This window comes from Martes martes (assembly GCF_963455335.1).
Source record: "Martes martes genome assembly, chromosome: 16".
NCBI classification, from domain to species: Eukaryota; Metazoa; Chordata; class Mammalia; order Carnivora; family Mustelidae; genus Martes; species Martes martes.
The window spans coordinates 27,600,976-27,624,754 of NC_137904.1; the positions used below are offsets into that span (position 1 = coordinate 27,600,976).

Consider the following 23,779-nt stretch of genomic DNA (forward strand, 5'->3'; position numbering starts at 1 on the left):
AAAGCCTCTGCCCTCCGCTCAGGTCATGATCCCAGGGTCCTGGGATCAAGCCCCACATCGAGCTCTCTGCTCAGCAGGGAGCCTGCTTCCTCCTCTCTCTCCGCCTGCCTCTCTGCCTACTTGTGATCTGTCTGTCAAATAAATAAAAATATTAAAAAAAAAAAAAAAAAGAATGCCTCTTGCTCTCCATCCCAACTAACTAAGCATGGCCACTTCCGTCTCTCACACGGATCACTACAAGAAACTTTTCCCCCCCCACCTTTATTGAGATAGAATTGACATACATCACTACATAAGTTTAAGGCCTACACAGCATGAAGGTTTGACTTACATATATAATGAAATGATTGCCACAGTAAGTTTACTTTGCATACACCATCTCATATAAAAGAAAAAAGAAAAAAAAGAAATCTCCTTTAATAATATGGAGCTCCTCAGGAATTTGTAGGTCATCTTTGCACAGGGGCCATGCTAATCTTCTCTGTACCTTCCGATTTTAGTATGTGTACCACGAACCTTTTAATTTCTTCCCCTGCCTCAGTCTCCCCCCTACCCAGCCTCAAAACTAGTTACTATTACATAAGGCCCTTCATGGTTCTCCATCCCCTACATTTAAAAAGCCAAGCTCTTTTTCACGTAGCACAGAATTCCCTCCAGAACCTGATTTTGGCTTACCTCTCTAACAATGACCGTTTGCTGTTCCTAAACGCCCGAACTCGAACTCTTTCTCTGAGCCTGCTACTCTTTTGTAAAAATAGCCATTCTAGTCCCTCAAAAAGTTGAGCTGAGGTTTAAAAGAGACAGTACACCTTGAACAATAAGAGGGATTACTCTCCCCATCACTCGTTTACATTTTAAACCTGTATATATCTAGTGCCTCTTTTCAACTCAGTACTATTTACTGAATACTTATTATGTACCAGGCACTGTGCGGGACACAGGACAGAGGAAATACAGAAAAATAGGCTGAAGGACGCATTCTTTGCTTTCCGCAAGCTCCTTACACTACACTTTCTCAACCAGTTGAGAGATGGTCTCAACTGGACCATCTCTGCCATCATGAACAAATCAGGGGGTCCTCCGAAGTTCAGGCCGGGCTGAGACTCCAACTGCTACCATGTTCCCCCACCTCCGCTTTCTTCCGCCGCCACACCCGGCGGGAAACGACCCTAAAAGCCCTCCCGGTTCCCACTCACTGAGCCTAACCTGACCACCGCCCAAGTGGCAGGCTGGGGGGCGGGGACGCGTGGAGGCACTTGGGCCCGGACCTCTGCGCCTGCGCGCTGCGGCCGGCTCAAGGACCCGGATTTAAAGAGACAGGCGCTACAACCGTCGTGGTGGCGTGCGGCCTGTGGGCGCCGGGTGTGAGGCCTGCGGTGTGCGCCGGAGCTGGGAAGGCAGGTGAGGGGCGGGCGCGGCGGGCGCTACGGGCCCGGACAACCGGGAGGGCGGCGGCCTGGCGGCCCGGGGGTCCGGAGCTCGGCGCGGCCTGGGAACCAGCCCCCTCGGCTCCTCCCCCGCCCTCCCGCTGAGCCCCGGGGCACACCCTCCGTGACGTGGCGGCCCCCCGGGAGCCCACGGGGGTTGGCCCGTAGCTCCCCGGGACCCCCGCGGCTCCGCGAGTGGGAGGGTCCCCGGGGCCCCTGTGGGGCCGCTCTAGCCCGCCCGGGTCTGCACGCCCGAAGCCGGTGCTCCCTGGTGTGAGCTCGGGAGCCTTTCTCCGTTCGCCGCGGCCTCTTCCCCCGCCCCGAGCTGTGTCCTTGCGCCCCCGGCCCGCCGGAACCGAGGAACTCGCTTCCCGGCTTTCTCCGTGGCTGTCCCCAGGCGTCCGCGCCGGCCTCCTCGCTCCCGGAAGGCGTTTGGGAAGGTCCCCCGGGAACTGTGGCTGCAGGGCGCTCGCTTCCCACCCGGGCTGCGTTGGGGCCCCAGCGGTTTCGTTCTCGACCACCCTGGGGGGAACGCTGCGCAGCGGCCGGTGGAGGGGGGGGGTGGTGCGGGGCGGACGGGCTTGCTCCGAGCCTCACGGTGCCTCCTCGTGGCCCAGCTCGGCCTGGGCCTTGGGCCCCGGGCCCCGTGGTGGGGAGGGGGGCACGCTACCCAGACGCTCTCCTGAGGACAGTGTGGAAGCCGAATTCGTTCTGAGCTCCTCTGATGGACCTGCCGGACTCACATACCGCACTACTCAGGGTTATAGACCATCTCTCCAACAAAATGTACATTTATGAATACGCGCATTTTGTGTACCTTTTCAGGGAGTTCAGAGCCCACCCATCCCCGAGCCTTTCCATGGGTTAATTCTAATTTTCCCAGTCATCCTGTGAAGTAGGTATTATTTTCCCTATTTAGAAATGAGAAAACCGAGACGAAGATGAGTTAAGGGAGTTCTCAGAAATTAACAGCCCCTAAACTGGACAGTCACCGTCCGCACTCCGAAACCCGATTCCCATCCACCTGCTTTCCAATACGGGAAGTAAAGCGGGCTTGTCGTTATAAAGCAATAAGGACTTCCACTACAAAGCATGTGCAGGTTGGAAATAATTTCCAGTATATTTAAAATTAGAACAATGAAAATACTTTAGAAAACATGAATATAAAAAGGTCTGGAGGATACCGTGTGGACATAATCCCTGCTTTTATTTGGGGTGATTTATCAGTTCCTTTGATTCTTGCTGTACAGTTGCTTCAGCATTCCCTGATTCAAGTACATTATGATCAGGCTGATTGCCCATAGGGAGCCTCTGCTTGAAGGATAACTGCTTCAATGATGGTGGTAAGAGCTACTGTGTCCTGAACTTGTGCTCTATGCCCAGCTATTTTCTAAGGGCTTTACTCTTAGAGTGACAAGTTAGGTAGTTTTGTTATCCACATTTTGACAGTTGAAGAAATTGAGGGAGGGAGAGGTTAGGTTAAGTAACCTACCAAGGTCACACAGCTAATGAGCTACAATATGAACCCAGGCATTCTGGTTCTAGATTCCATTTAACTGCCTCTCAAAATGGGTCATCTGATTACATCATAGATTGGTATAGTGACTTAATAATTTTCTGAGGGTGGCATATATGTTCTACTTCACATTAAACACCTCACGAACATCATGTAATTTTTCTTGGTGACTAGAAAGAAACTTCAGGATCTTGTAATATTTAACAGTCATCATCCATTGAAAGTATCAGGTTTGCTGATGGCCTGAGAAAAGCTTTTTTATGTTGTTTGGATTTGATTCTCTTGATTGTGATTTACTAGATGTACTGTGTACATTAGATATTTGAACCCCCTTCGGCAAACCGAACTTTCCTTTTGTTCATCCTGTACGCAATAAATCTTTAATGCTTTGGGAAATTTTTTGGTTAGTCAGCATGGATGTAGGAGGGCTGTGGGCTTTGGGGATGTAGCAGCCTAGCTCCTCATTTATATCTCACTCTTCTTGTGTCTTACACTTTCATGCAGCTGTATGACTTTGACTTTCAAGACCCTCTTTCCATCAGCCCTCCGTGCACTCGGACGAAAAGAACTGTGCCTGTTCCGAGAGCAACATCACTGGCCTGACAGAAGACAATTCAGCCATTGGTCAGAAACAGATCTGCTTGATGGGCCCTGCCTCCTCCAGAGAAGAAAGCCTGCTCTGTCATTCCAGGAAGGCCATCTAAGACCACGTGCCACCTGCCTTGTTTTCTTGCCAGGGGCGCATGTGGGACTCTGCAGTGGCCCCTGTGAGATGGCTGAGCAACGGTTCTGTGTGGACTATGCCAAGCGTGGCACAGCCGGCTGCAAAAAGTGCAAGGAAAAGATTGTGAAGGGGGTATGCAGGATCGGCAAAGTGGTGCCCAATCCCTTCTCAGAGTCTGGGGGCGATATGAAAGAGTGGTATCACATTAAATGCATGTTTGAGAAACTGGAGCGGGCCCGGGCCACCACAAAAAAAATTGAGGACCTCACAGAGCTGGAAGGCTGGGAAGAGCTGGAAGACAATGAGAAGGAACAGATAAGCCAGCACATTGCAGGTGGGTGAGGACCACTGCTTTTCCATCGTAATGGTGCTGAGAGAAAAAAGGATAGTAGAGTCCCATTTTTTTTCTTTCTTCTTTCCTTTTTTGTTTAACTTTTTGGAAAGAATTTCAAACTCAAAAGTTGTGAGAATAAAAAAAGAAAAAAGAAAGCTCATGAGCTTTTACCTAAGACATACCTGTTAACATTTGTTCTCTTTGCATTATCATTTGTGTTCCTATGTGCACTGTTCCTCTTACCACACGGGCACAGCTTGTTTTTTTCCTGAGCTGTTTTAGAGTATATTGCACATATTTTGGGTTTTGCCTTTAAATACTTTAGTGCATATATCTTTTTTTTTTTAAGATTTTACTTATTTATTTGACAGAGATCATAAGTAGGCAGAGAGGCAGGCAGAGAGAGGAGGGGAAGCAGGTTCCCTGCTGAGCAGAGAGCCTGATGCGGGGCTCAATCCCAGGACCCTGGGATCATGACCTGAGCTGAAGGCAGAGACTTTAACCCACTGAGCCACCCAGGCACCCCTTCAGTGCATGTATCTTTTTTTTTTTTTTTTTTTTTTCAGTGCATGTATCTTAAGAACAGGAATATTCTCTCTTGTGACCATAACACAGCAATCAACTCTGGTAAATTGATCCTTTATGTAATACTTTAATGCACCATTTGTATTCCAGTTTTGTCTATTAGTCAAACAATATCTTTTGTAGCTTTTTTTTCCCCTTTACAGTAGAATCCCACTCTGGGATCAGGTATCACATTTTGTTGTCTCTTTGGCCTCCTTTAATCCAGAACTTTTCCATAGTTTTTCTTTCATCACATTGATATTTTTGAAGAATAGAGTACCTACCATCACCCCCTCTTATCTTTCAATTTATTATCATATGGATTCACAGATTACTTTTTCCTGTGCTTATAATTTTACTGTATTTTATTATTTCCGTACTTAGTTGTCCCATATTGGGCCACTTGGAAAACCCTTTGATCTGGTTTCTGTGTCCTGGATTTTTTTTTTTTTTTAATGTTTTAAAGTACTTTTTTACTTTATAGCATAATAGTATGCTCTTAGGCTTACCTTACTTTTTTTTTTTTTTTTAAAGATTTTAAGTAATCTCTATACCCATTGTGGGACTTGAACTCACAACCCCAAGATCAAGAGTCATGTACTCCATTGGCTGAGCCAGCCAGGTGCCCCTCTTAGGCTTACCTTATATATATCCTACCACAGCCCTGGAACCAGCCCATTTCTCTGGAGAATGCTGGTTCCTGTTAGTGAGGGAATGGTTTTAGAGACCAAAATCTAACTTTGTATCCTTGTTGCCATGAGGTTTCTTTGCCTTTGGACCTTTAAGCTGACAGAACTGGAAAAATAGATATTTACACACAAATACATGCATATACACAGATACATATATATGTATATGTACACATATACATACATATTCATGTGTGTATATTTTAGAAATCTTATACCAATACTTCCAAATCCAGTCCTTTATGACTTTTCGTGTGCTCATCTTTAAAGTAATATTCATATCTTCAATTAAGCATAGTTCTGGTCACTGTGGGAGGACTGTGGCAGTGGCTCTAAAAATGGGCACCTGCGTCTCGTTGTTCTTTGAGAGGAGAAAAGACTTCGAGGAGAGAAAGCTACTTTGCATATACTTCTTTCTCAAGTTCCTCATCCTGCCGTGCCCTGACTTGGCCATTGGCTCCAGCCTTTGCCACTTCTGACTAATCTTCAGAGGAAGAGGAAAACAAGGTAGAGTCAAACTCACACAGCTCAAAAAACACAGCAGCTGGGACTTTCTGTGCCTGTGCCAACCTCACATGCTCTGTTCTCCATCTTCATTTTACTTTTTTGTTCATCTATAAATTGGAGCTGAGATCCCCAGGTTTTATCTGTGGAGAGGTGGGTTCTGATTCTACCCAAATCTGGAGATCATCATATATGGGATAAGAGGTGGAGAGTGCTGATGAAAATATAAGTTACTAATAGTTAAAGAGTAATGGGGTCTTTTGTCCCCCGAACACTACCCCCCACCCAGGACTCTCTTACCCACTACCTCCACTCAAGAAGTACAGCCAGTCCACAACCAACCTTGGAGTAATGCCATGGTAGTAACTTACCTAGCAAGGCTGTTAAGAACAGTTGTTAAAATTCTTTGGAAGCTTTTCTCAGGGATCTTTCACTGAAACATACTTTTTCTGGGGGTGGGTCCTACAGATCTATCTTCTAAGGCAACAGGCACACCAAAGAAGAAAGCCGTCGTCCAGGCTAAGCTGACAGCCACTGGCCAGGTGACCTCTCCAGTGAAAGGTGCCTCACTCGTCACCAGTAGCAATCCCCGGAAATTTTCTGGTTTTTCAGGTGAGAGATTAGAGATACTTTAGCTGTTACAGTCCTTTTAATTTGGAATCCTATTTGGGATTCTGGCTAAGAGTGAAAATTCTGTGCTACCTATTGCCTCGTTCATAATTCGCTTCCCTCTGAGCAGAGGAAGGTGATGGCTTATTTTCAGCATTCCACTGGCATTTTTAAAAATACATTAATCTCTATTGCAGCCAAAAGATGTTTGTGTTTTCAAGACTTTTTCCCCCTTGAAGTAGTCACCTGGGTCAGATGGAGATGATTATGACCTGCCCTATAACTTCCTTGTATTTTGGTGATGAAAGGATTTTGAGAAATTGCATCCCTAACCTTGCCCAAACCAAAGATGAGAGTGTGGAAGATATCCTTCATGGCCTTACGTAATAGGTAGCATTGGGGTAGGGGCTTTTACTTTGTAGCTTGTACTTGGTCTGTTCTTCAGGTAACCTTGGGAAGTACTTTTATGAGGCCCATCTGACGAATGAGAAAGCTGGTGTCTGGTTCATTATGGAGTTAGTATTGACGGTGAGGTCTGCTTAACTCCCAACACCTGTGCTTTCTTACCGTGCACCCTGGTGCCCTTATTTGGAGACATTCTTGTGACTGACTCAGGTGAAGAAAGTAAAGGCAAACACATGGACTCAGAAGTTGTTCGGAGAGGTAGCTTTAAGTGAGTGAAAGAAGCACAGACTTTAAGTCAGGAGACCTGGGTTCTGGGCCCAAGGCTGTCATGTGACAGCTTGCTCAAGGGGGCGGGTGGCTTTCCCTCGGAGCCTCTGTGGCGTCATCTGAAGGGGGAACAGTAGTAGCTGCCTCCTTTACCCTACAGTATTCGTACGAGGACTACTGGAGAGAAGATTGCAAAAATTGCCTTGATTCTGTGGGATTTTCTTATCTTAAAACTCCGAGGTTTGTTTTTTGTTTGGTGGTAGGCCAAAGCCAGAAATACAGAGGGGTCCGGATGGCAATAAGGACAGCACGTTCCTGGATGGACCTGGGTGCCAGAAAGGGAAATTTGGGAGGAGCTGAGAGAAGTGGGGCATTCTAAAGTCTTGCAACCTGCTCAGCATTGACGCTTTGGAATTTTGTCCCTTGAAATCCTCTTCAGACGCCAGGTCAGAGATGAGGATGGATTTAGAATTTACAGACCCCAGACAAGAGGAAGCTTACATTAGCAGCCTGCTTGCTAATGGCTCTCTTGCAAGCTTGCAGAACGAAATGTGCTGTGTAAAGGAGGGGAGGGAGGATCACTCAAGAGTTGTACATTTATTTGGGGGTGTCTGGAGGAAAGTCTTGCTTGCTGACTACCTTTTATTTTGGCACTGAGAAGCAGGGGTGGGTGAGTGGGAGCGGCAAGGGCTCAGGCATGCCTTCTCTCAGGCCATGGGCTCCTCATAGAAGAGATGGAACCAGGTCATCTTTAAGGCTTCTTCCAGCCTGTCAGTCTGCGTCAGTCTCCCTCCAACTAACATGTCCCTTTGTTTCTTCTTCCGTCCTTATACCCACTTTTCTGCAGCTTCACCATGGCTCTGAGGTTCGCTTGTTCTGTGCGGTGCTTGAGTAAAGAAACGCGCAGCAGCTGGGCCTCCGTACCGATGTGAAGCCATTGTTTCTTTACCGTCAACCACTGTGATGCCTGTTGCCCTACCTGTGAGATGGGCATGAGGGTCTCCACCATATAGGGCTAATTTGGGCGCTGCAGTGCAGCTTCATATAGAGTGCCAGCAGAGTGCTTCCTAGTTTCCCTTTTTTCCGTCTCAGCAAGGCAGATGAATCATCCCTAATGTTTCTCTCTCCAACAGCCAAGCCCAACAACTCTGGGGCAGCCCGCGTAAGCCCTCCCCCTAAGGCAAGTCTGTCCTCAAGCAGATGTGACCCCAAGCACAAGGATTGTCTGCTACGTGAGTTTCGGAAGTTGTGCGCCATGGTGGCTGAGAATCCTAGCTACAACACGAAGACCCAGATCATCCAGGACTTTCTGCGGAAAGGTTCAGCAGGAGGTGGGGTCTAGAACATCCTAGATGGGCTTTTCCTCTGAAGAGCTCAGAGCCATGGCTGGTTTCATCGCCGTGTGAATCGTACAGTTGCACGGGACTTCATGCTTGGTTTAATCCTCTGTTAATACCTTCTTGAAATTCCCTGTTTCTCTTTTTTTTTATTATTTTTATTATTTTTTAAAGGTTTTATTGGAAGAGAGTGGGCGTGAGAGCTTGCACGCAGGGGTGGGGGAGGGTGGGAGGGAGAAGCAGACTCCCTGCTGAGCAGGGAGTCTGAATCCAGGCTTGATCTGAGACTCTGGGGTCATGACCCGAGCCAAAGGCAAATGCCTGGCCAACTGAGCCACCCAGGTGTCCTAAATATTTTTCATTTTTAAGTAATCTCTATGCCCAACGGTGGGGCTTGAACTTAACAACCTGAGATCAAGAGTTGCACACTCTATCAACTGAGCCAGCCAGGTGCCCCTTGAAATTCTTAATTTGAACTGAGAACTCTGCATTTTTACTTCTTATTGGGCCCCATGAAGAATGCACCAGTTCTGCTCAGAGCACATTGGTATCGCTCTTCTTCTGCCCTTACTTTATCCCCAGGAGGCTAGAAGAACATATGCATTTGACCAAGAGGAAAGTTTACTGTCCTGCACTTTTGATCAGATTTTTGTGACCCATGTGCACAGCTGGAATAGAATCTCCCAGTTCCTTGATTCATCTGACAAATCATCACTGAGCATCTGTGATGTGCTCCTCACTGGGGACGCTGAACTGGAAGTTTGGCCCTGCCCTGTGGGAGCTCAGCCAGAGGAGGTAGACACGTGAGCCACAAGCCACCAAATGCTATGGCCTCTACCGCTGTAACGAAAACGCACAGGGCATTGTGGCAGCACAGACCATGATGTAGACCTCTCTCTCGGTTCCTTGAGTTTGTATATGTATTTGTTTAAGCTCCATTTCTCAGGAAGGCCTCCATTCTTCTGTCTCCAGATGGTTTCCACGGTGACGTGTACCTAACAGTGAAGCTGCTGCTGCCAGGTGTTATTAAGAGTGTTTACAACTTGAACGATAAGCAGATTGTGAAGCTTTTCAGCCGCATTTTTAACTGCAACCCAGATGATATGGCACGAGACCTAGAGCAGGTCAGAGGAAAGGGAGGGTAGGCAGCGTTCCAGGTGGGGTTCTGCCAAGCCAGGCACCTGAAACCTCTTTTTTCTGGTTGGGGCACATACTGTTTTGGGAAACTGAAACCTGTTTGAGCAAGCTTCCTTTATGAGAGCTGAATGTGAGGTGACAGCTGTCAGTTTCACAAGGTCCTGAAGACTGCAGTCATATTCCTGCAGAGGCCCGAGAGGCCTGGATCTTGAGGGACTGGATTTCAGACCTCCCATGGTCTCTCCTAGGGTTGCCATTCTGGACCCTACTTTTTCTTGCTTTTTTTCAGTATAACTTGGTATAATATTCAGCTTTTGTTTGTTCATGACTCCAGCTTTGGCAGCATGGAAAGTTTCTATTCAAGCACTCCCCCACCCCTTTATCTGATGGCCATATTTGTTTCTTAGTTAAAATTCTTTTTTTTTTTTTTTTAAATATTTTCTTTTGAGAGAGACAGAAGCGGGGGGTGGGTCGTGGGGAAGGTGCAGAGGGAGGGAAAGAATCTTAGGCAGACTCCATGCCCAGTATGTGAGCCCAAGAGGGGGCTCAGTCTCACAACCCTGAGATCATGACCTGAGTCGAACACTTAATTGCCTGAACCACCCAGGTGTCCCTCTAGGTTCAGGTTCTAACAGGAATCAGATTGGCTCAGTTCTGGATTAGTCCTTGCATCATCCCTCAGTGAAGGCAGGTGGCCAGATCCTGTGGTGGATAGAGGTACTCTTTCCAGGAACTGTGGGTGGGATAGATTCTCCAAGAATGAGGTTAATATGTGTGTGGTGGGGACAGAAGTGATATTTGAAATCTCTGGTTCATCTTTAGTCCTGGGGGCTGGAGAGAGAGACTCAGCCACTCTGGAGTTATAACCATTTTGGTTTTTGGAGACAGGGCGACGTGTCAGAGACAATCAGAGTCTTCTTTGAGCAGAGCAAGTCTTTCCCCCCAGCTGCCAAGAGCCTCCTTACCATCCAGGAGGTGGACGAGTTCCTCCTTCGGCTCTCCAGGCTCACCAGGGAGGAGGAGCAGCAGCAGGCCCTGCAGGACATCGCCTCCAGGTGGGGGAGCTGCCTGATGGGAATGGCTTGGGGAGATGGAGTCACCGGGGAAGGAAGACCAAGTTGAATGTGCCTCACTCCTAGGTGTACAGCCAATGACCTCAAGTGCATCATCAGATTGATCAAACATGATCTGAAAATGAACTCGGGTGCGAAGCACGTGTGAGTACCAGCCCTGCCCTGACAGCCAAGCTGCTCGCTTCCTTTGTTGCCAGCTGGTGTCAGGACTTCAGAGTCCCAAGGTGGATTCAAGTCCTAATTCTACCTTCCTCCTTCCTGCTCGGCCCATCACTGGGACCTACCTAGTTCAGCCTACCTTTTCTCATATAAAATGTCATGTTGACCTTCTCACATAGTTTTTAGAGTTGAAAGTACAGAATACATTCAGTAAATCTGTCTGAATTGCTTGCCCAATCCAGCCCGTCTTTGCTAAGGTGGCATCCATGTAGACCCAGGATCTCAAAATTGCTAAGTTTTGCAAGAGCATTTTCCCTTGCGAAAGGCTTTAGACAGTGGAACATTAGCTTTCCCACTATACTGAGATCCCTTCTTTCTGTGAGAACTGACCGTTATCTAAAGCGATGAGGTCAAAGGCAGTGGTTTTTGTTTCTTTGCTCCTCTCTACCTTGACAGGTTAGATGCCCTTGACCCCAATGCCTATGAAGCCTTCAAAGCCTCGCGCAACCTGCAGGACGTGGTGGAGAGGGTCCTCCGCAATGAGCAGGAGGTGGAGAAGGAGCCAGGCCGGAGACGAGCTCTGAGCGTCCAGGCTTCCCTGATGACACCAGTGCAGCCCATGCTGGTAAGGCTACTGCTCTGGCCCCACTCCAGATGGTCGGATCTTCCTTGTGCGATCTGGAGGATTGGGGCCAGGCACAGTGCAGATGCGAATCTCCACAGGGCTCTAAAGGTGAAGGAGAAGACAGTGTGGTTTAGCAGAGCTGTCTAAGCTTGAGGCCTGGCTTGGCCACCAGCAGGGTATAGGATCTTGAATGAGTTGCTTAGCCTTCCTGGGTTTTTCATTTCCTCATGTGAATGTGGTATGAAACCTTCTGAAGCATCTACTTAGAGTGGTTGACTGGTCATCTTTCCCAAAGACAGCTGGGTGTGTTAAGTAACTCCTGAGTTTCTGTGACCTACCCCGAAGTAGCTCTGAGAGGTGGCGGCAGAGCCTGGCTTCCTAGGATCAGGGGCCTTGGCCTCTTCTTCTGGAAAGAGGAAGTTTAAGGAATGAAGATCATGTCTGACCAAGATCATCTTGAGCCTCTGCTCATTTCATGAGAACTGGGCTTCCCTTTTTGCATTGGTTCCTCTGTGCAATGGGGAAATGGGGGCCTCCACCAGTGCTGCCATGCCCAGTGAGAGCCGTGGGGTTGCCGCAGTGGGGCGCAGTGACTTTCATGAGCTCTGCCTGTGCGTTACATATTACAGCCTGTGGTTAGGCTTCTGTGTTTGGGTTAGGGAAGTGTCCTATCTTGCCTGGAATGTGGGACAGCCAGCCCCAAAGTAGTGGGATCTCCATCCTGGGGACAGGACTTCTGTCACCCGCAGTAGTGGCCTTTCTGCCCTTTATAGGAATTCTTCTTGGAGTCTGTTTTAAAACCTATCATTTATTCCATGAGTGGCATGGGATAGATAGCTTCGTGCTGAACCGCACAGGCTTTGGAGTTGGGCCCAGCTGTGAGTGTCATTCCTGCCCTAGATGAGCTGTATACCTTTAAGTGGGGACTTAGGCTCTTCAAGCTTCTGTTTTCCCATCCACAAAATGAAATCCATGTCTCTCATGTAAGATAGCACATCAAGGATGCAGCGAAATTATGTATATGACCTGACATGTACGACCCCCACCTCTGAGATGGTTGGTCATTGTCAGCTTGAGTCAGGATGGCACTGGGAAGTGAAGAATCCCTACTATGTCCTGTCCTAGGGATCCCTGACCGCTGCCACCCTGCCAGCCTCCCTGTCACCTACACCCTCTCCTCCCCCTCTACACACCTCCTGTGCTGAGATAACTGATGCGTTTAATAGCAAGCCAAGGCCGTGCAAGATCCTGAATTACTGAGAAAAAAAATGAAATGCTGTTTCAGTGGAATTTTATTTGCTCTAAAATAGACCCCGTTCGTGGCCCTCAAAAAGCCAGCTCCCGTATTTGCTGCTGCAATGCTGTAGTCCAAATATGGCACTGCCTAGCCTTGTCCATTCCCCTCGCCTCTTCAGCGGCCTGGCCTCAGGTTATCCTCTGGTCGGCAGGACCCAGGACCTGGACTCTGGGGCTGTCCATGCTGAGCAGCCCCCACTGAAGAGCACCTGTAAGTCTCCAGGCTTTTCTTTCCCCACCCCAAGGCTGAGGCCTGCAAGTCCATCGAGCACGCGATGAAGAAGTGTCCTAACGGCATGTTTTCTGAGATCAAGTACGACGGGGAGCGAGTGCAGGTGCATAAGAACGGGGACCACTTCAGTTACTTCAGCCGCAGCCTCAAGCCTGTTCTGCCTCACAAGGTATGGGTCCCTTCCTCTCTGCAGGGACTGGCTTTCTCTTCCTGCCCTGAAGAACCTCAAGGCCGGGGTTCCGTAGTCATTTCAGCTCTGGGCCGTAGTTGGGATTATTTTGTAGTCATTGAAGGAATCTATTTATTTTTGGAATCTTATAATGAAGGGCTGCTCCATGGGGACAGCCAAAGAGCCCAGACGTGGGTTAGTCAGCACAGAGCCCCAGGGGACAGTGACGTTCCCCTTGCCCACAGTGATGCTAGGACAGTGAGCTCCCCTAGCAAGCGACCTGCAGCGCTTGTCTTTTGTGTTTCCATGTCCTGTGTGCTCCCCAGCGCTAAATTACCTCCTGGGGACAGAGGGCTGGTAGACTGTCCTTCATGAGTCTGTTTGATAAACCTTTATCGATGAGGGCTTAGTCTGGGCTAGGCACTGTTCTTGGTAGTGGGTGTGCAGTAGTGAAAAAAGAAGTACTTGGAACCTTATATTCTGATGTAAACACAGTCCAGTGGGAACAAGTGAGAGCCCAGACTCCTGTCCTTTAAGGGGCATTAAGAACCTCACCCCTTAGTCCTTCTCAGCACCCAGGGCCTCTGAGTCTTCGGACTTTCCTCAGGGAAAAGCAGCTGGAACATCTGGCCCCAGTAGCTTGTGAGTGATGGGACTTCCTGTGCTTGCTGCCACTTCTCTACTAGGACTGACTCCATTTATTTTTTTTTTTTTTAAAGATTTTATTTATTTAACAGGGATCACAAGTCGACAGAGAGGCAGGCAGAGAGAGGAAGGGAAGCAGGCTCCCTGCTGAGCAGAGAGCCCGATGCGGGGGCTCGATCCCTGGACCCTGGGATCATGGCCTGAGCTGAAGGCAGAGGCTTTAACCCACTGAGCCACCCAGGCGCCAGCACCGACTCCCTTCTTCAGAGCCCTGGGGGTGAAGGGGATATGTCGTGGGACTCCTGTGCTGCCCTCACCCTTGCCTTCCTGCTGGACCTCTGAGCATTGGGCTGTTCACTTCAGGTGTCCAGAGGAGAGCTAAGCACTGGCTTCCATGGGGCCTAGTAAAACTGCCCTGGAACTGCTCCTGGGGAGCTGCCCAGTGGGCCCCTCTGTTACCCGGAAAAATTCTGGGCCCTGTTCTCCCTCACCAGCTGTCCTGGGTCTCTCTTGAACTTGTGATTTGTAAGGAGCTGGGTTGAGGATTGAAGTCAAGTGGGACACCAGGACAGGCCTTTCCTGTCCCCGCTCGAAGCATCATAGGTTGTGAGGGCCTTTGTGCCCTGCCCAGGGGAGGACTCAGGCCCAGTCGTGCTCTCTGGAACTCACCACTGGCAGTGCTTGGCAGGGGCCGCCCTGGGTTCAGTGGGACTACTCCCTGTCTGGAACTGAGACTGGGGTCCTGCCTGTATCGGGAAAGACGCTCGATTGCAAACATCCTCTCTTACTCATTTAGAAGAAGGCTGTGGGTTCTGAGCTCCCACTCGGAGAAGACCCTCCTGTTTCCTTGCTGCTCCGGAGAGGGTTCATTTACTCCTTTCCATCCATCTTTTTATAAAAGCTCACCTGTTCTCCCCCACAAATGTCTGCCTGCCCATGTTTCCTCCTCCCTTCCATGTTTGTCCACCCCCACCTCCTCCTCCACATACTTTCTTCCTTTTTCCCCCCAACTCTCCTCCATGGCCCAGAGTGGTTCCATCCAGGCCGACCTCTTCCTGGGTTGCAAACACGCCTCTCCTCTCGTCTCAGTGGCTGCTAAGACATAGGTGTGTTTTGCACATGAGTTTGGCTTCCACATATTGGTGTTCTGTGTTCCTTCTGGGGCCTGGCTTTTGCTTTCTGGCTCAGCTTTAGGTCACTGCCACCCGTTCCTCCCTCACCTGAGTCCCCCTTCTGCCCCCCCAGGTGGCCCACTTCAAGGACTACATCCCTCAGGCTTTTCCTGGAGGCCACAGCATGATCTTGGACTCCGAGGTGCTCTTGATTGACACGAAGACAGGCAAACCACTGCCCTTTGGGACTCTTGGAGTGCACAAGGTACTGGCTTGGCGCCCAGTGTGCAGGAATGAGCAGGTGTGAGCACATGTACATGTATCTTTGTGCGCCCTTGCTCTCGGCGGAGGGGAATCCACTCAGGGTGGGGCTTATTCTTTGTTTCTGAACTATTTCTGAATTTAGCCCCGAGCTTAGACATGTTTTTTGTTTTTTACATAAAAGGAGCTAGTATTGGGAACTCAGAATTGGGTTGGTTTTCATTTTGGACTGTCTGCCAAGTGCCCCTGTAGCCGGGGGGCTTCCAAACACATACAGGACTGTTCTGTCCACTGCTTCCCGGGTCCGTTTTTTGTTTTAAAGATTTTATTTATTTATTTGACATTGACACAGCAAGAGAGGGAACACAAGCAGGGGGAGTGGGAGAGGGAAAGCAGGCTTCCGGCCAAGCAGGGAGCCTGATGTGGGGCTCGATCCCAGGACACTGGGATCATGACCTGAGCTGAAGGCAGACACTTAACAACTGAGCCCCCTGGGTCCATGTTTTATACCCACTTATTTTGGGCCTCATGTATCTACTACCTCGTTTCCCCTTACAGAAAGCTGCCTTCCAGGATGCTAATGTTTGCCTGTTTGTTTTTGATTGTATCTACTTCAATGATGTCAGCCTGATGGACAGGTAGAGATCTGCTTTTGGTTCCTGGGTTAGGAGGGGTGGGGGTTCAGATTGGACAGGAGGGAGGGGAAGGGGCTGAAGCATATGCCTCTTTGTATCCAAGAACTGGGGAGGAGGGAGCCAAGAGGTTGCACACTTGCCGCACACTTGCCACACACTCAGCTCCCCACTGACTGTGAGAGCCGTTTTGCTGACTGGGTCTCCTGAGAGCTTAATTCAGAGAGGAAACCCAGATCCCCACAGAAGTTTCTGTGTTCTAGCAAAGTGGACTATTGAGAGAAACAAACTGTGAAAACTATATGGTTTCAGACAGCACCCATGGGGGCATAAGGCAGATGCTTTTTAGCCCGGTTTTGCTTTTGGGAGAGGTGGCCAGGAAGCTGGGACTAGAAGAGGCCTGGAGGTAGGGACCGTCTGAGGGAGAACTAGTGGTCTTAACTTCACTGCATGCAGATTCTTGGGTATGAGAAACCAGGATTGGCCCCTTGCACACCTAGACATGTGTCCCTGCTCCCACCCTCCCACACTGGCCCCATCACTGAGTGGGGGGGGGGGGGAAAGACTCGTTGGACCTTGGACTTTGGTCCAGAGAACCACCCAGCCTTGGGCTCGGGGGCCAGCGGTGGTGGGGCGGCGGCTGCATGGATGAAAAATGAGAGTGGGAGTCATTTTTCATATGGGACCAGACAGTCTGGGCTAGAGGCCAGTTCTCCCGCGGCTCCATGACAGAAACAGGCACTGCAAGGATGAAGTGGCTTTGTACGACAGCTCACGGTTGTCCGTGTTCGGATGCAAGGGAACCCTTATCATCCCGACAGGCAGAACAGTGAGGCTGGGGGCTTGGAGCTGCGGCAGACCCTGTCTCAAAGCAGCAGTTGGTCGTGCCCCTCCCTCCTCAACACTCCGAATGGGGTGGGAGGGTCCTGACCTGACCTCAGCTATCTCGTCCTGCTTAGGCCTCTGTGTGAGCGGCGAAAGTTTCTTCACGATAACATGGTTGAAATTCCCAACCGGATCATGTTCTCAGAAATGAAGCAAGTCACTGTGAGTAAAGACACCACCCCAGACAGCAGCCTGGTGGTTTGAAAGCAGGGCAGAGAACCCCTGGTCAGATGTGACGGGGAGAATGAGTCCTCATTTCCTCACGGGGGCTGCCACTACGTATAGGTTGTCTCCTAGTCTCCACCTCCAAGGACAGGGCCTGAAACATCCTTCCTAGCTGGGCTCCCTGTGTCTCAAAGCTGCAGCCACTTTCTGGTTGGGAGAACTGCTTTGCAAGACCATTGTTCGTGTGTTCAAGTTGGGGTATTTGCAGCAGGTGCTTTACTAGTGTGCAAAAGGGAACCATCACCACCTTCCCACCATGGTGCTCTCTGTTCACACACCAACCTTAGCGTCTCTCTGTTACCCTCAGAAAGCTGCAGACTTGGCTGACATGATCAACCGGGTCATCCGAGAGGGGCTGGAAGGGCTGGTGCTGAAGGATGTGAAGGTGAGCTGCTCACATCCTGTGCTTGCTTTCTCCCACGGGCTCTCTGCCTCCCCCAGCCTTTCCAGCCCTGGCCAGCAGAGGGCGGTGGCGGTCTGAGGTGGCCAGGGTTGGGTGCGGCAGGGCCGCCTTTCCAGGGTCTCACCGGCTCTGTTCCAGATCTGGAGGATGGGTTCGTGTATGTTCCCTGGGATGGCAGCTAAGGGCTCTTGCTCAGAGTGGACTGGGCACTGGTAAAGCCAGTATGTCAAATGAAGAGGTAAATCCCACCCTCCTAGAGTTTCCATTCTAGTTTGAGATCTCTCTCTTGCTCTTCCCTCAGGGTACATATGAGCCTGGAAAGCGGCACTGGCTGAAAGTGAAGAAAGACTATTTGAACGAGGGGGCCATGGCTGACACAGCTGACCTGGTGGTCCTTGGGGCCTTCTATGGGCAAGGGAGCAAAGGTCAGGATGGCCTCCAGCCCCTGGGATGGTACTTCTTTGAAAGGCACCACCACTCAAGGTGTAGCTGGCCTTTTTATTGGCTTGATCTGCCAGCACGGCCGGTCATGATGCCCACAGCTGTGGGATCAAGGGCCCCAACCCAGTATGTCACCTAGGCAGGGACATTGGAGAGCTACAGACTTGGGCAGGGAGAGGTCAGGCAGGACTACCCCATGCTATTTGGCACAAAGAAGCTCACCGTCGGCTAGTTTCTGGGGGCCTGGTCACTTCCTCCTCAGGGAAAACCTCAAAATCTCCTGACTGGCAGGAAAGCTGGGTTCTGAGGAGTCAACTGTGTGCTAGACTCTATTTAATTTTTTACTCCTTACCAGAGCTTAACAAGTTATACATGATGAGCCCCAGTTCACTGAAAAGGAGAATGGGGCTCATATAGGTTAAACTCGTATAGCTAGCAGGAGGTAGGCCCAGGAGGTGAGCTCGGCACTCTGAAGCCAAGGCTCAGGCCTTTCCCCTCCAGCAGGCTGCCCCTCACTGGGCACGTGGGGCTGGTGGCAGTGGCTCCCTCCATCCACCACTTAACTCACCCATGTTCCCGCCCCCAGGTGGCATGATGTCCATCTTCCTCATGGGCTGCTATGACCCAAGCAGCCAGAAGTGGTGCACGGTCACCAAGTGTGCAGGAGGCCATGATGACGCAACCCTTGCCCGTCTGCAGAAGGAACTGGACATGGTGAAGATCAGCAAGGTGAGGAAAGGAGCTGTTCGGCCCAGACACCTGGACTGGACCTCGTCCCCCAGACTGGTTGTGCTCATCGTTTATCTGTGTCCGCAGAAAGGAGAGCTGCTGCTTGGCCACGGGAGCAGCCATAGGCCTTTAGAGGCTTTGAGGGCCTACCTTGTGGAAACTGGCCCACATATCCCCGTGGCCACGCCCTCTCAGGGCAGGGAGGATCCCATGGGATGAGGGTCAGCTTTCTGTGAAAAGTCACCTCTTCACACAAGCCCCTCACAAAGAGGGGTTTAAGTTTTGTTTTGGCTTGGGAAAGGCCCAGGACAGCATCTTTTCTTTTCCAGGATCCCAGCAAGATACCCAGCTGGCTGAAAATCAACAAGATCTACTATCCTGACTTTATAGTCCCAGACCCAAAGGTACCAGCCAAGGGGCCTGGGCTCCTCCCGCCCGCAGGAGGAGCTTGCAGATTCTCTAGCACCAGAGAGAGCCATCTCAGCCTCACTGACAGCCCAGCCCAGGATGGGGATCTGGACTGTTCAGCCAAGGGATGGGCCAGTCCACACTGAGGAAACGTCCTTAGTAGGGGCAGGATGAGACCAGCCATCCCCGAGACACACAAATGGTTTGCTCTGGAAGCTACCTGGGCCACTTCCTTCCATGCACTGACAGAGAAACTGGGGCCCAAAAGGAGAGCTGGAACTTCCCTCAAGTCCCATAGCATCAGCAGCAATAGTGGGACTAGAATCCATCTCCAGCCTGTTAGCCAGTGCTGGTCTGTATTGCTTCATGCTGGTTGGTGGTTGGGGGGGTTCCTTCTTAACCAGTGACTGAACTCCCGACAGAAAGCTGCGGTGTGGGAGATCACAGGGGCTGAGTTCTCCAAGTCTGAGGCTCACACGGCTGACGGGATCTCCATCCGATTCCCACGTTGCACCCGCATCCGTGATGATAAGGACTGGAAATCTGCCACTAACCTCCCCCAACTCAAGGTGCCAGCGTCTACTGCATGTGTGTTGTCCACCCCACTGTCCCAGCCTCGGAACCCTGGCTCTCTGGCCTGCTCTTCTCCCCCTGCCCCCCGTATGTCTCTCCCTAGCCCCCACCGCCATCCACCGAGACAGGGCAAAGAGGGCAGTGGAGGGAGACCCGCCTGCCCCAGGGCCTCAGAAGAGCTGTGCTGTTCTCAGCCTCCTGCCCTACTGCTCAGGGCTGTGCCCCAGGCTATAGTCTACAATGCTATTAAGAACCAGGTGGCAGAGAACAGTGATTTGTACCAATGATCCAAGGAATAGCCAAAATTTAGAAAAGCACCAAGAAAGCCAGCTTCTATTCCCTGCCATTTCTCTCTCCTGTTTATTTCTCAGCCCCATGGGCCTAACCCGCTTCAGAGGCCAGTGGCTAGGAAGAGGATGAGAGCCCCTGATATTCTGTGTCACCCCCCCCACAGGAACTGTACCAGCTGTCCAAGGAGAGAGCGGACTTCACTGTGGCAGCTGGAGAGGAGGGGAGCTCCACCACAGGGGACAGCAGCGGAGAGAACCAGGGTACCTCGGGGCCTGCGGGGGCTCGCAAGGCCTCCAGGGCCTCCCCGAAGCAGCCCTCCACCAGTGCCAAGAAGGCAGGAGGAAGGCCGAGTAGCCCCAACAGCAGAGGCGGTAAGGGGGTGGGTGGTGAAGAGAGTGCTGTTAGGGCAGAGCTCAGAGGCAGAGGATGGGGACCCAGTCTCGCCAGGCAGCTCTGTCACGTGGTTCACTCTGTCCACTGCCGCAGACCTGGAACCCATTCCTGTGGTGTGTCCAGCCATAGGTCCCTCCATCTGCTCAGTAGAACTGAGTGACCGGCTCCTGAGAGAGCCCGTCTGACCTGGGGATGAACCGCCTCTGAGCTAGAGGCCTTACCCGCGGAGAGCCTCCTCGGCCAGCTCCCCCAGGCTCCCAGCAGAGCCGGGGCCTGGCCTCTCCCTCGGCTGCCCTGACCTCAGGGGTAGCAGCTTTCCTCCCTGCTCTGGTTCTCATTGCAGGCTGTCTCCCACAGGCCACCAACGGACTGTGAAAGTGGGGCAGAAGCGGAAGGCTCCTGATGAGACCGCATGCCCAGCAAAGGTGAGGGGAAGAATGGCAGTGTCCCAGGGGCCCATCTGGCCCGGAGCTTTGTGTTCCCAGCCCTCTGCCCTTGGGCACTGGGAGGAGTGAAGGTGTTTTGGGGACTGGCGGCCAGACCCTGTGGCCTGCGGCAGCTGCTCACCCACCCCAGGCCTGTCCTGCGGGACAGCCGCTCCACCCTGTGCCCTCTCGTTGCCTTGCAGAGGCGGCCGGCCAGCCCGCACAGAGGAAGGAGAGCCATGCCAGCAGGCAGGAGATAGAACAGCCTGGCCTCGCTGAGAGAGGCTGCAGGCGCCCAGCGGGCTGCAGGTCCCGAGTCACAGTTTGCATTAAAGAGAAGGGAGAGAGCCCAGTCTGGGTGGAGTACAGCTGTGTGAGTTTGTGCTCAGGGCCAAAGCAGAACCAGCCCACCCCCCCCACCCCCCCCACCCCCAAGGAGCGTGGCAGGGGCACTGGCCGGGTGACTGGCCTCCTACCTGCAACGCCCTTCCCTTCTTATCCCTCCCTCCTTTGTCTTTGGTCTGAAAACAGCCGTTGAGCTGCTTCTGAATGTGGCAGTTAGGCTCAGCCCTGGGGGAGCTGCTGGCCCACAGGGTACAGAGGTAAACACTGGATCTCTGTCCGGTGTGATGGACCCAACAGTCCTCCTCCCCCTAGCCAAAGCCAGCATTGGAGATTGCCAAGTGGAGTTCTGCACCCAGTACCCAGCAGAAGTAGGAAACTTTTCCCATCTTTTCCCTACCTGAAGCCCCTGCTCTGTCCACAGCAGAGCAGGGCTCCTAACCCCCACGTCTAGCTGCCTATGTGCCGCACACTGCTCCATCGGCCAGCGTCACGGAGTCTGAGAGCCACTGGCCCTGCCCCCTAGGTGGTGCTTGAGTAGACACATTCTCCTCTTCTCCAGGTCCCCAGTGTAGGGACCCAGCCACGCTCCCTCCTTTTTCTCTAGACGGATACGGTATGTGCTCTCTGGAGTGGCTAGGGGACTGGGGCTTTGATACATGGTCCTTTCCTCCAGTCAGCTCTGAGATGGCTCCCTCCATCTCTGGCGCTGGTTCTCAGACCTCCTTCCTGTCTGCCTGTGCTGCGCTGGGTGGAGCCCCAGCCTGACCGCTGTGTGTTTGCAGGTGCTGCTGGACATCTTCACTGGGGTGCGGCTCTACCTGCCACCCTCCACACCAGACTTCAGCCGTCTCAGACGCTACTTTGTGGCATTCGATGGGGACCTGGTGCAGGAATTTGACACGGCCTCAGCCACACATGTGCTGGGTAGCAGGGACAAGAACCCTGAGGCCCAGCAGGTCTCTCCGGAGTGGATTTGGGCCTGTATCCGGAAACGAAGGCTGGTGGCCCCCTGCTAGGACTGCGGCCCTCCCTCGCCCTTGGCCACACACGCTCTGCTTCATTTGGGGGTGGGCCTGGGCCAGCAGGCGAAGGCAAGAACACAGTGGTGGGGCCTGGGGGAGGGTGGCGGTGGGGGGGTGGGGAAACGGCCTTTTTTCTCCAAGCAGTGCGTCTTCCAGAACCTACCAGCCGTGGTCTCTTCCCAGCCAGGACTTAATGGCTGTGGGTGCCGCCGGGGAAGTCTGTGTCTCCTGCTGGTTTACATAGATCTTTCCGATCTGGGTGCTGGTTTGGTTGTATTTCTGTTTTCTTTTAAAAGCTTTTTTTTTTTTTTTTAATTTTCTATAAATAAAATTCCTTTCAGTTACCCTGTCCTTCACCCCTTCTCCCCCATAGTCCCCCTAGTGGTCAGGCACAGAGTGACGCTGAGCTGTTGAAGCTCAGAGCACAGCACCTGCCCCTTCACTTGCAGGCTCGTTTTAAAGTTGTATTTAAAAGACTGCTCTCAGAAATGTTATTATTTGGCAAGACTTGTATTCAGCCTGGCCCTTTTTGCCAGGAATGTAGCCTCCTTTGAAAGAAAACAAAATGAATTTTATGACTTAATTCTCTGTGTTCTCCTCTTACAGGGTGTGGGTCCTGGTTTGAAGGGAGGGAACCAGGATCAGGTAGGAAAATGGGGCTTTATAAGAAAAGGGAGGTTATTGGAGCTACTCCTCTGGGAAATACAGGACTCCAGGAGGCTCTGCCTCCCCCAAATTTGGAAACAAGACTGGTCTTTAAGATAAAAAAAACCCACTCAAGGACAAAACCTATACAGCCTCCTTACCAAGAAAGGCTCCCATGCCACCCGAGGCTGGTTTATTGGAATAAAAGGAAAACAGTTCTGTGGAGAGGAGTGTATTCAGTAGAACTTTTCGTGGCAATGGAAACACCTTGTAGATCTTCCCTGGCCAAAATAAACGGAGGCACACTTAGCCACCTATCAGGTGCTCAGCAGCTGACACAACTGAGGAACTCAAGTTTTGGTTTTACCTCAGCCTTCCACGGTCACGTGGGGCTAGGAACGGCCATCAGGCAGCGCCAGGCCTGATTCACACCTGAGTTCTTGAGTGTGTGAGCCTCCGTCCCTCCCAGAGGCGTGGGGAGAACGGCCCCTAAATCCACAGGCCGCTGCCAAGAGCAGACGAATTCAGGCTGCCCCACATGACACACCCAGCACGGGCCTGGCTCACAGTCATGTCAAGCTAGGACAGAGAGGGCTGCGGCCACACACCTGCCTGTTGCTGTCGCATTCCAGGCTGGAGCAGGCTCCTCAGGTGGTCTCCTCGTTCCCAAGTGCCTTCCTGGAGTTCAGTTCTGCTGACTCTTTAGAGTCCGTTCTCTTTTTTCTATCAGCAGGTTGCCAGGCTTGTTGTCTATCCCCTGTGAGTTAAGGTAATGAGACTCAACTTCTGGAACATGCTTGAGTGGGCCTGTAAGATTGAGGACCACTACCTCCCCCGGCCCTCCTCCAGGGTGCTCACCTAAGGTAATATTCTACTGGGAGGCTGCTCGTCGGTCAGCGTAGAGGCCGGCCCTAACCCGATCTGGGTCTCTCTCTACCTGCCGGTTAAGATGTGTTGGGAAGAGGGGCTAGGAGGGGTTGGTACTGCCCTGACTCTGGCCCAGCACACTGGTGGTTTTGAATAGGCACCATTCAGTCTAGTGAGAGTATGGAGAATAAGACTCCCTTTATTCTATCCTTTGCGGAGACAAAAGCCACTGCTCCTTTGAGCACTGACCTACATAAATTTCCATCCCCCTCTCCAGCCTCCTCAGGCCAAGCTGCCAGATGGGGCAGCAGAACAAAGCATTCCCCCTGGCATTCTGCCAGAGGACACTGCCACTGCCCTTTGACCCCACTGCCCTAAACCCAGCCCCACCTGTCCTGACTTGTGGCTTA

General features: G+C 51.5%; 1 protein-coding gene across 4 annotated transcripts; it reads left to right on the plus strand.

The window, feature by feature from the left end:
- The first annotated feature begins 1,282 nt into the window (after positions 1 to 1,282).
- Positions 1,283 to 22,728, plus strand: LIG3 (DNA ligase 3). 4 transcript variants are annotated; one of them, XM_080827166.1, is made up of 21 exons: positions 1,571 to 2,213; positions 2,678 to 2,770; positions 3,448 to 4,001; positions 6,227 to 6,370; positions 8,173 to 8,370; positions 9,349 to 9,500; positions 10,402 to 10,568; positions 10,653 to 10,730; positions 11,202 to 11,370; positions 12,912 to 13,067; positions 14,958 to 15,089; positions 15,644 to 15,723; positions 16,677 to 16,764; positions 17,135 to 17,212; positions 17,532 to 17,655; positions 18,258 to 18,400; positions 18,730 to 18,804; positions 19,231 to 19,377; positions 19,836 to 20,043; positions 20,423 to 20,490; positions 21,618 to 22,728. In XM_080827166.1, the coding sequence occupies exons 3-21, from the start codon at positions 3,452 to 3,454 to the stop codon at positions 21,849 to 21,851; spliced, it is 2,991 nt and encodes a 996-aa protein (XP_080683292.1). In that variant the 5' UTR covers positions 1,571 to 2,213; positions 2,678 to 2,770; positions 3,448 to 3,451; the 3' UTR covers positions 21,852 to 22,728. The 4 variants fall into 4 exon arrangements, 3 of the variants coding, with proteins under 3 accessions (XP_080683293.1, XP_080683292.1, XP_080683291.1); XM_080827167.1 differs by lacking the exons at positions 1,571 to 2,213; positions 2,678 to 2,770 and adding an exon at positions 1,283 to 1,401; XR_013968211.1 differs by having other exon boundaries at positions 2,206 to 2,770; positions 20,409 to 20,490; positions 21,618 to 22,439.
- Positions 22,729 to 23,779: the final 1,051 nt, after the last annotated feature.

Excerpts from the sequence above, each read along its gene's own strand:
- LIG3 (XM_080827167.1), top strand. The coding sequence starts at position 3,452 with ATGACTTTGACTTTCAAGACCCTCTTTCCATCAGCCCTCCGTGCACTC. Across the intron at positions 15,724-16,676 it reads GATGTCAGCCTGATGGACAG|GCCTCTGTGTGAGCGGCGAA; the intron begins GTAGAGATCTGC and ends CGTCCTGCTTAG. Across the intron at positions 20,044-20,422 it reads TAGCCCCAACAGCAGAGGCG|GCCACCAACGGACTGTGAAA; the intron begins GTAAGGGGGTGG and ends TGTCTCCCACAG.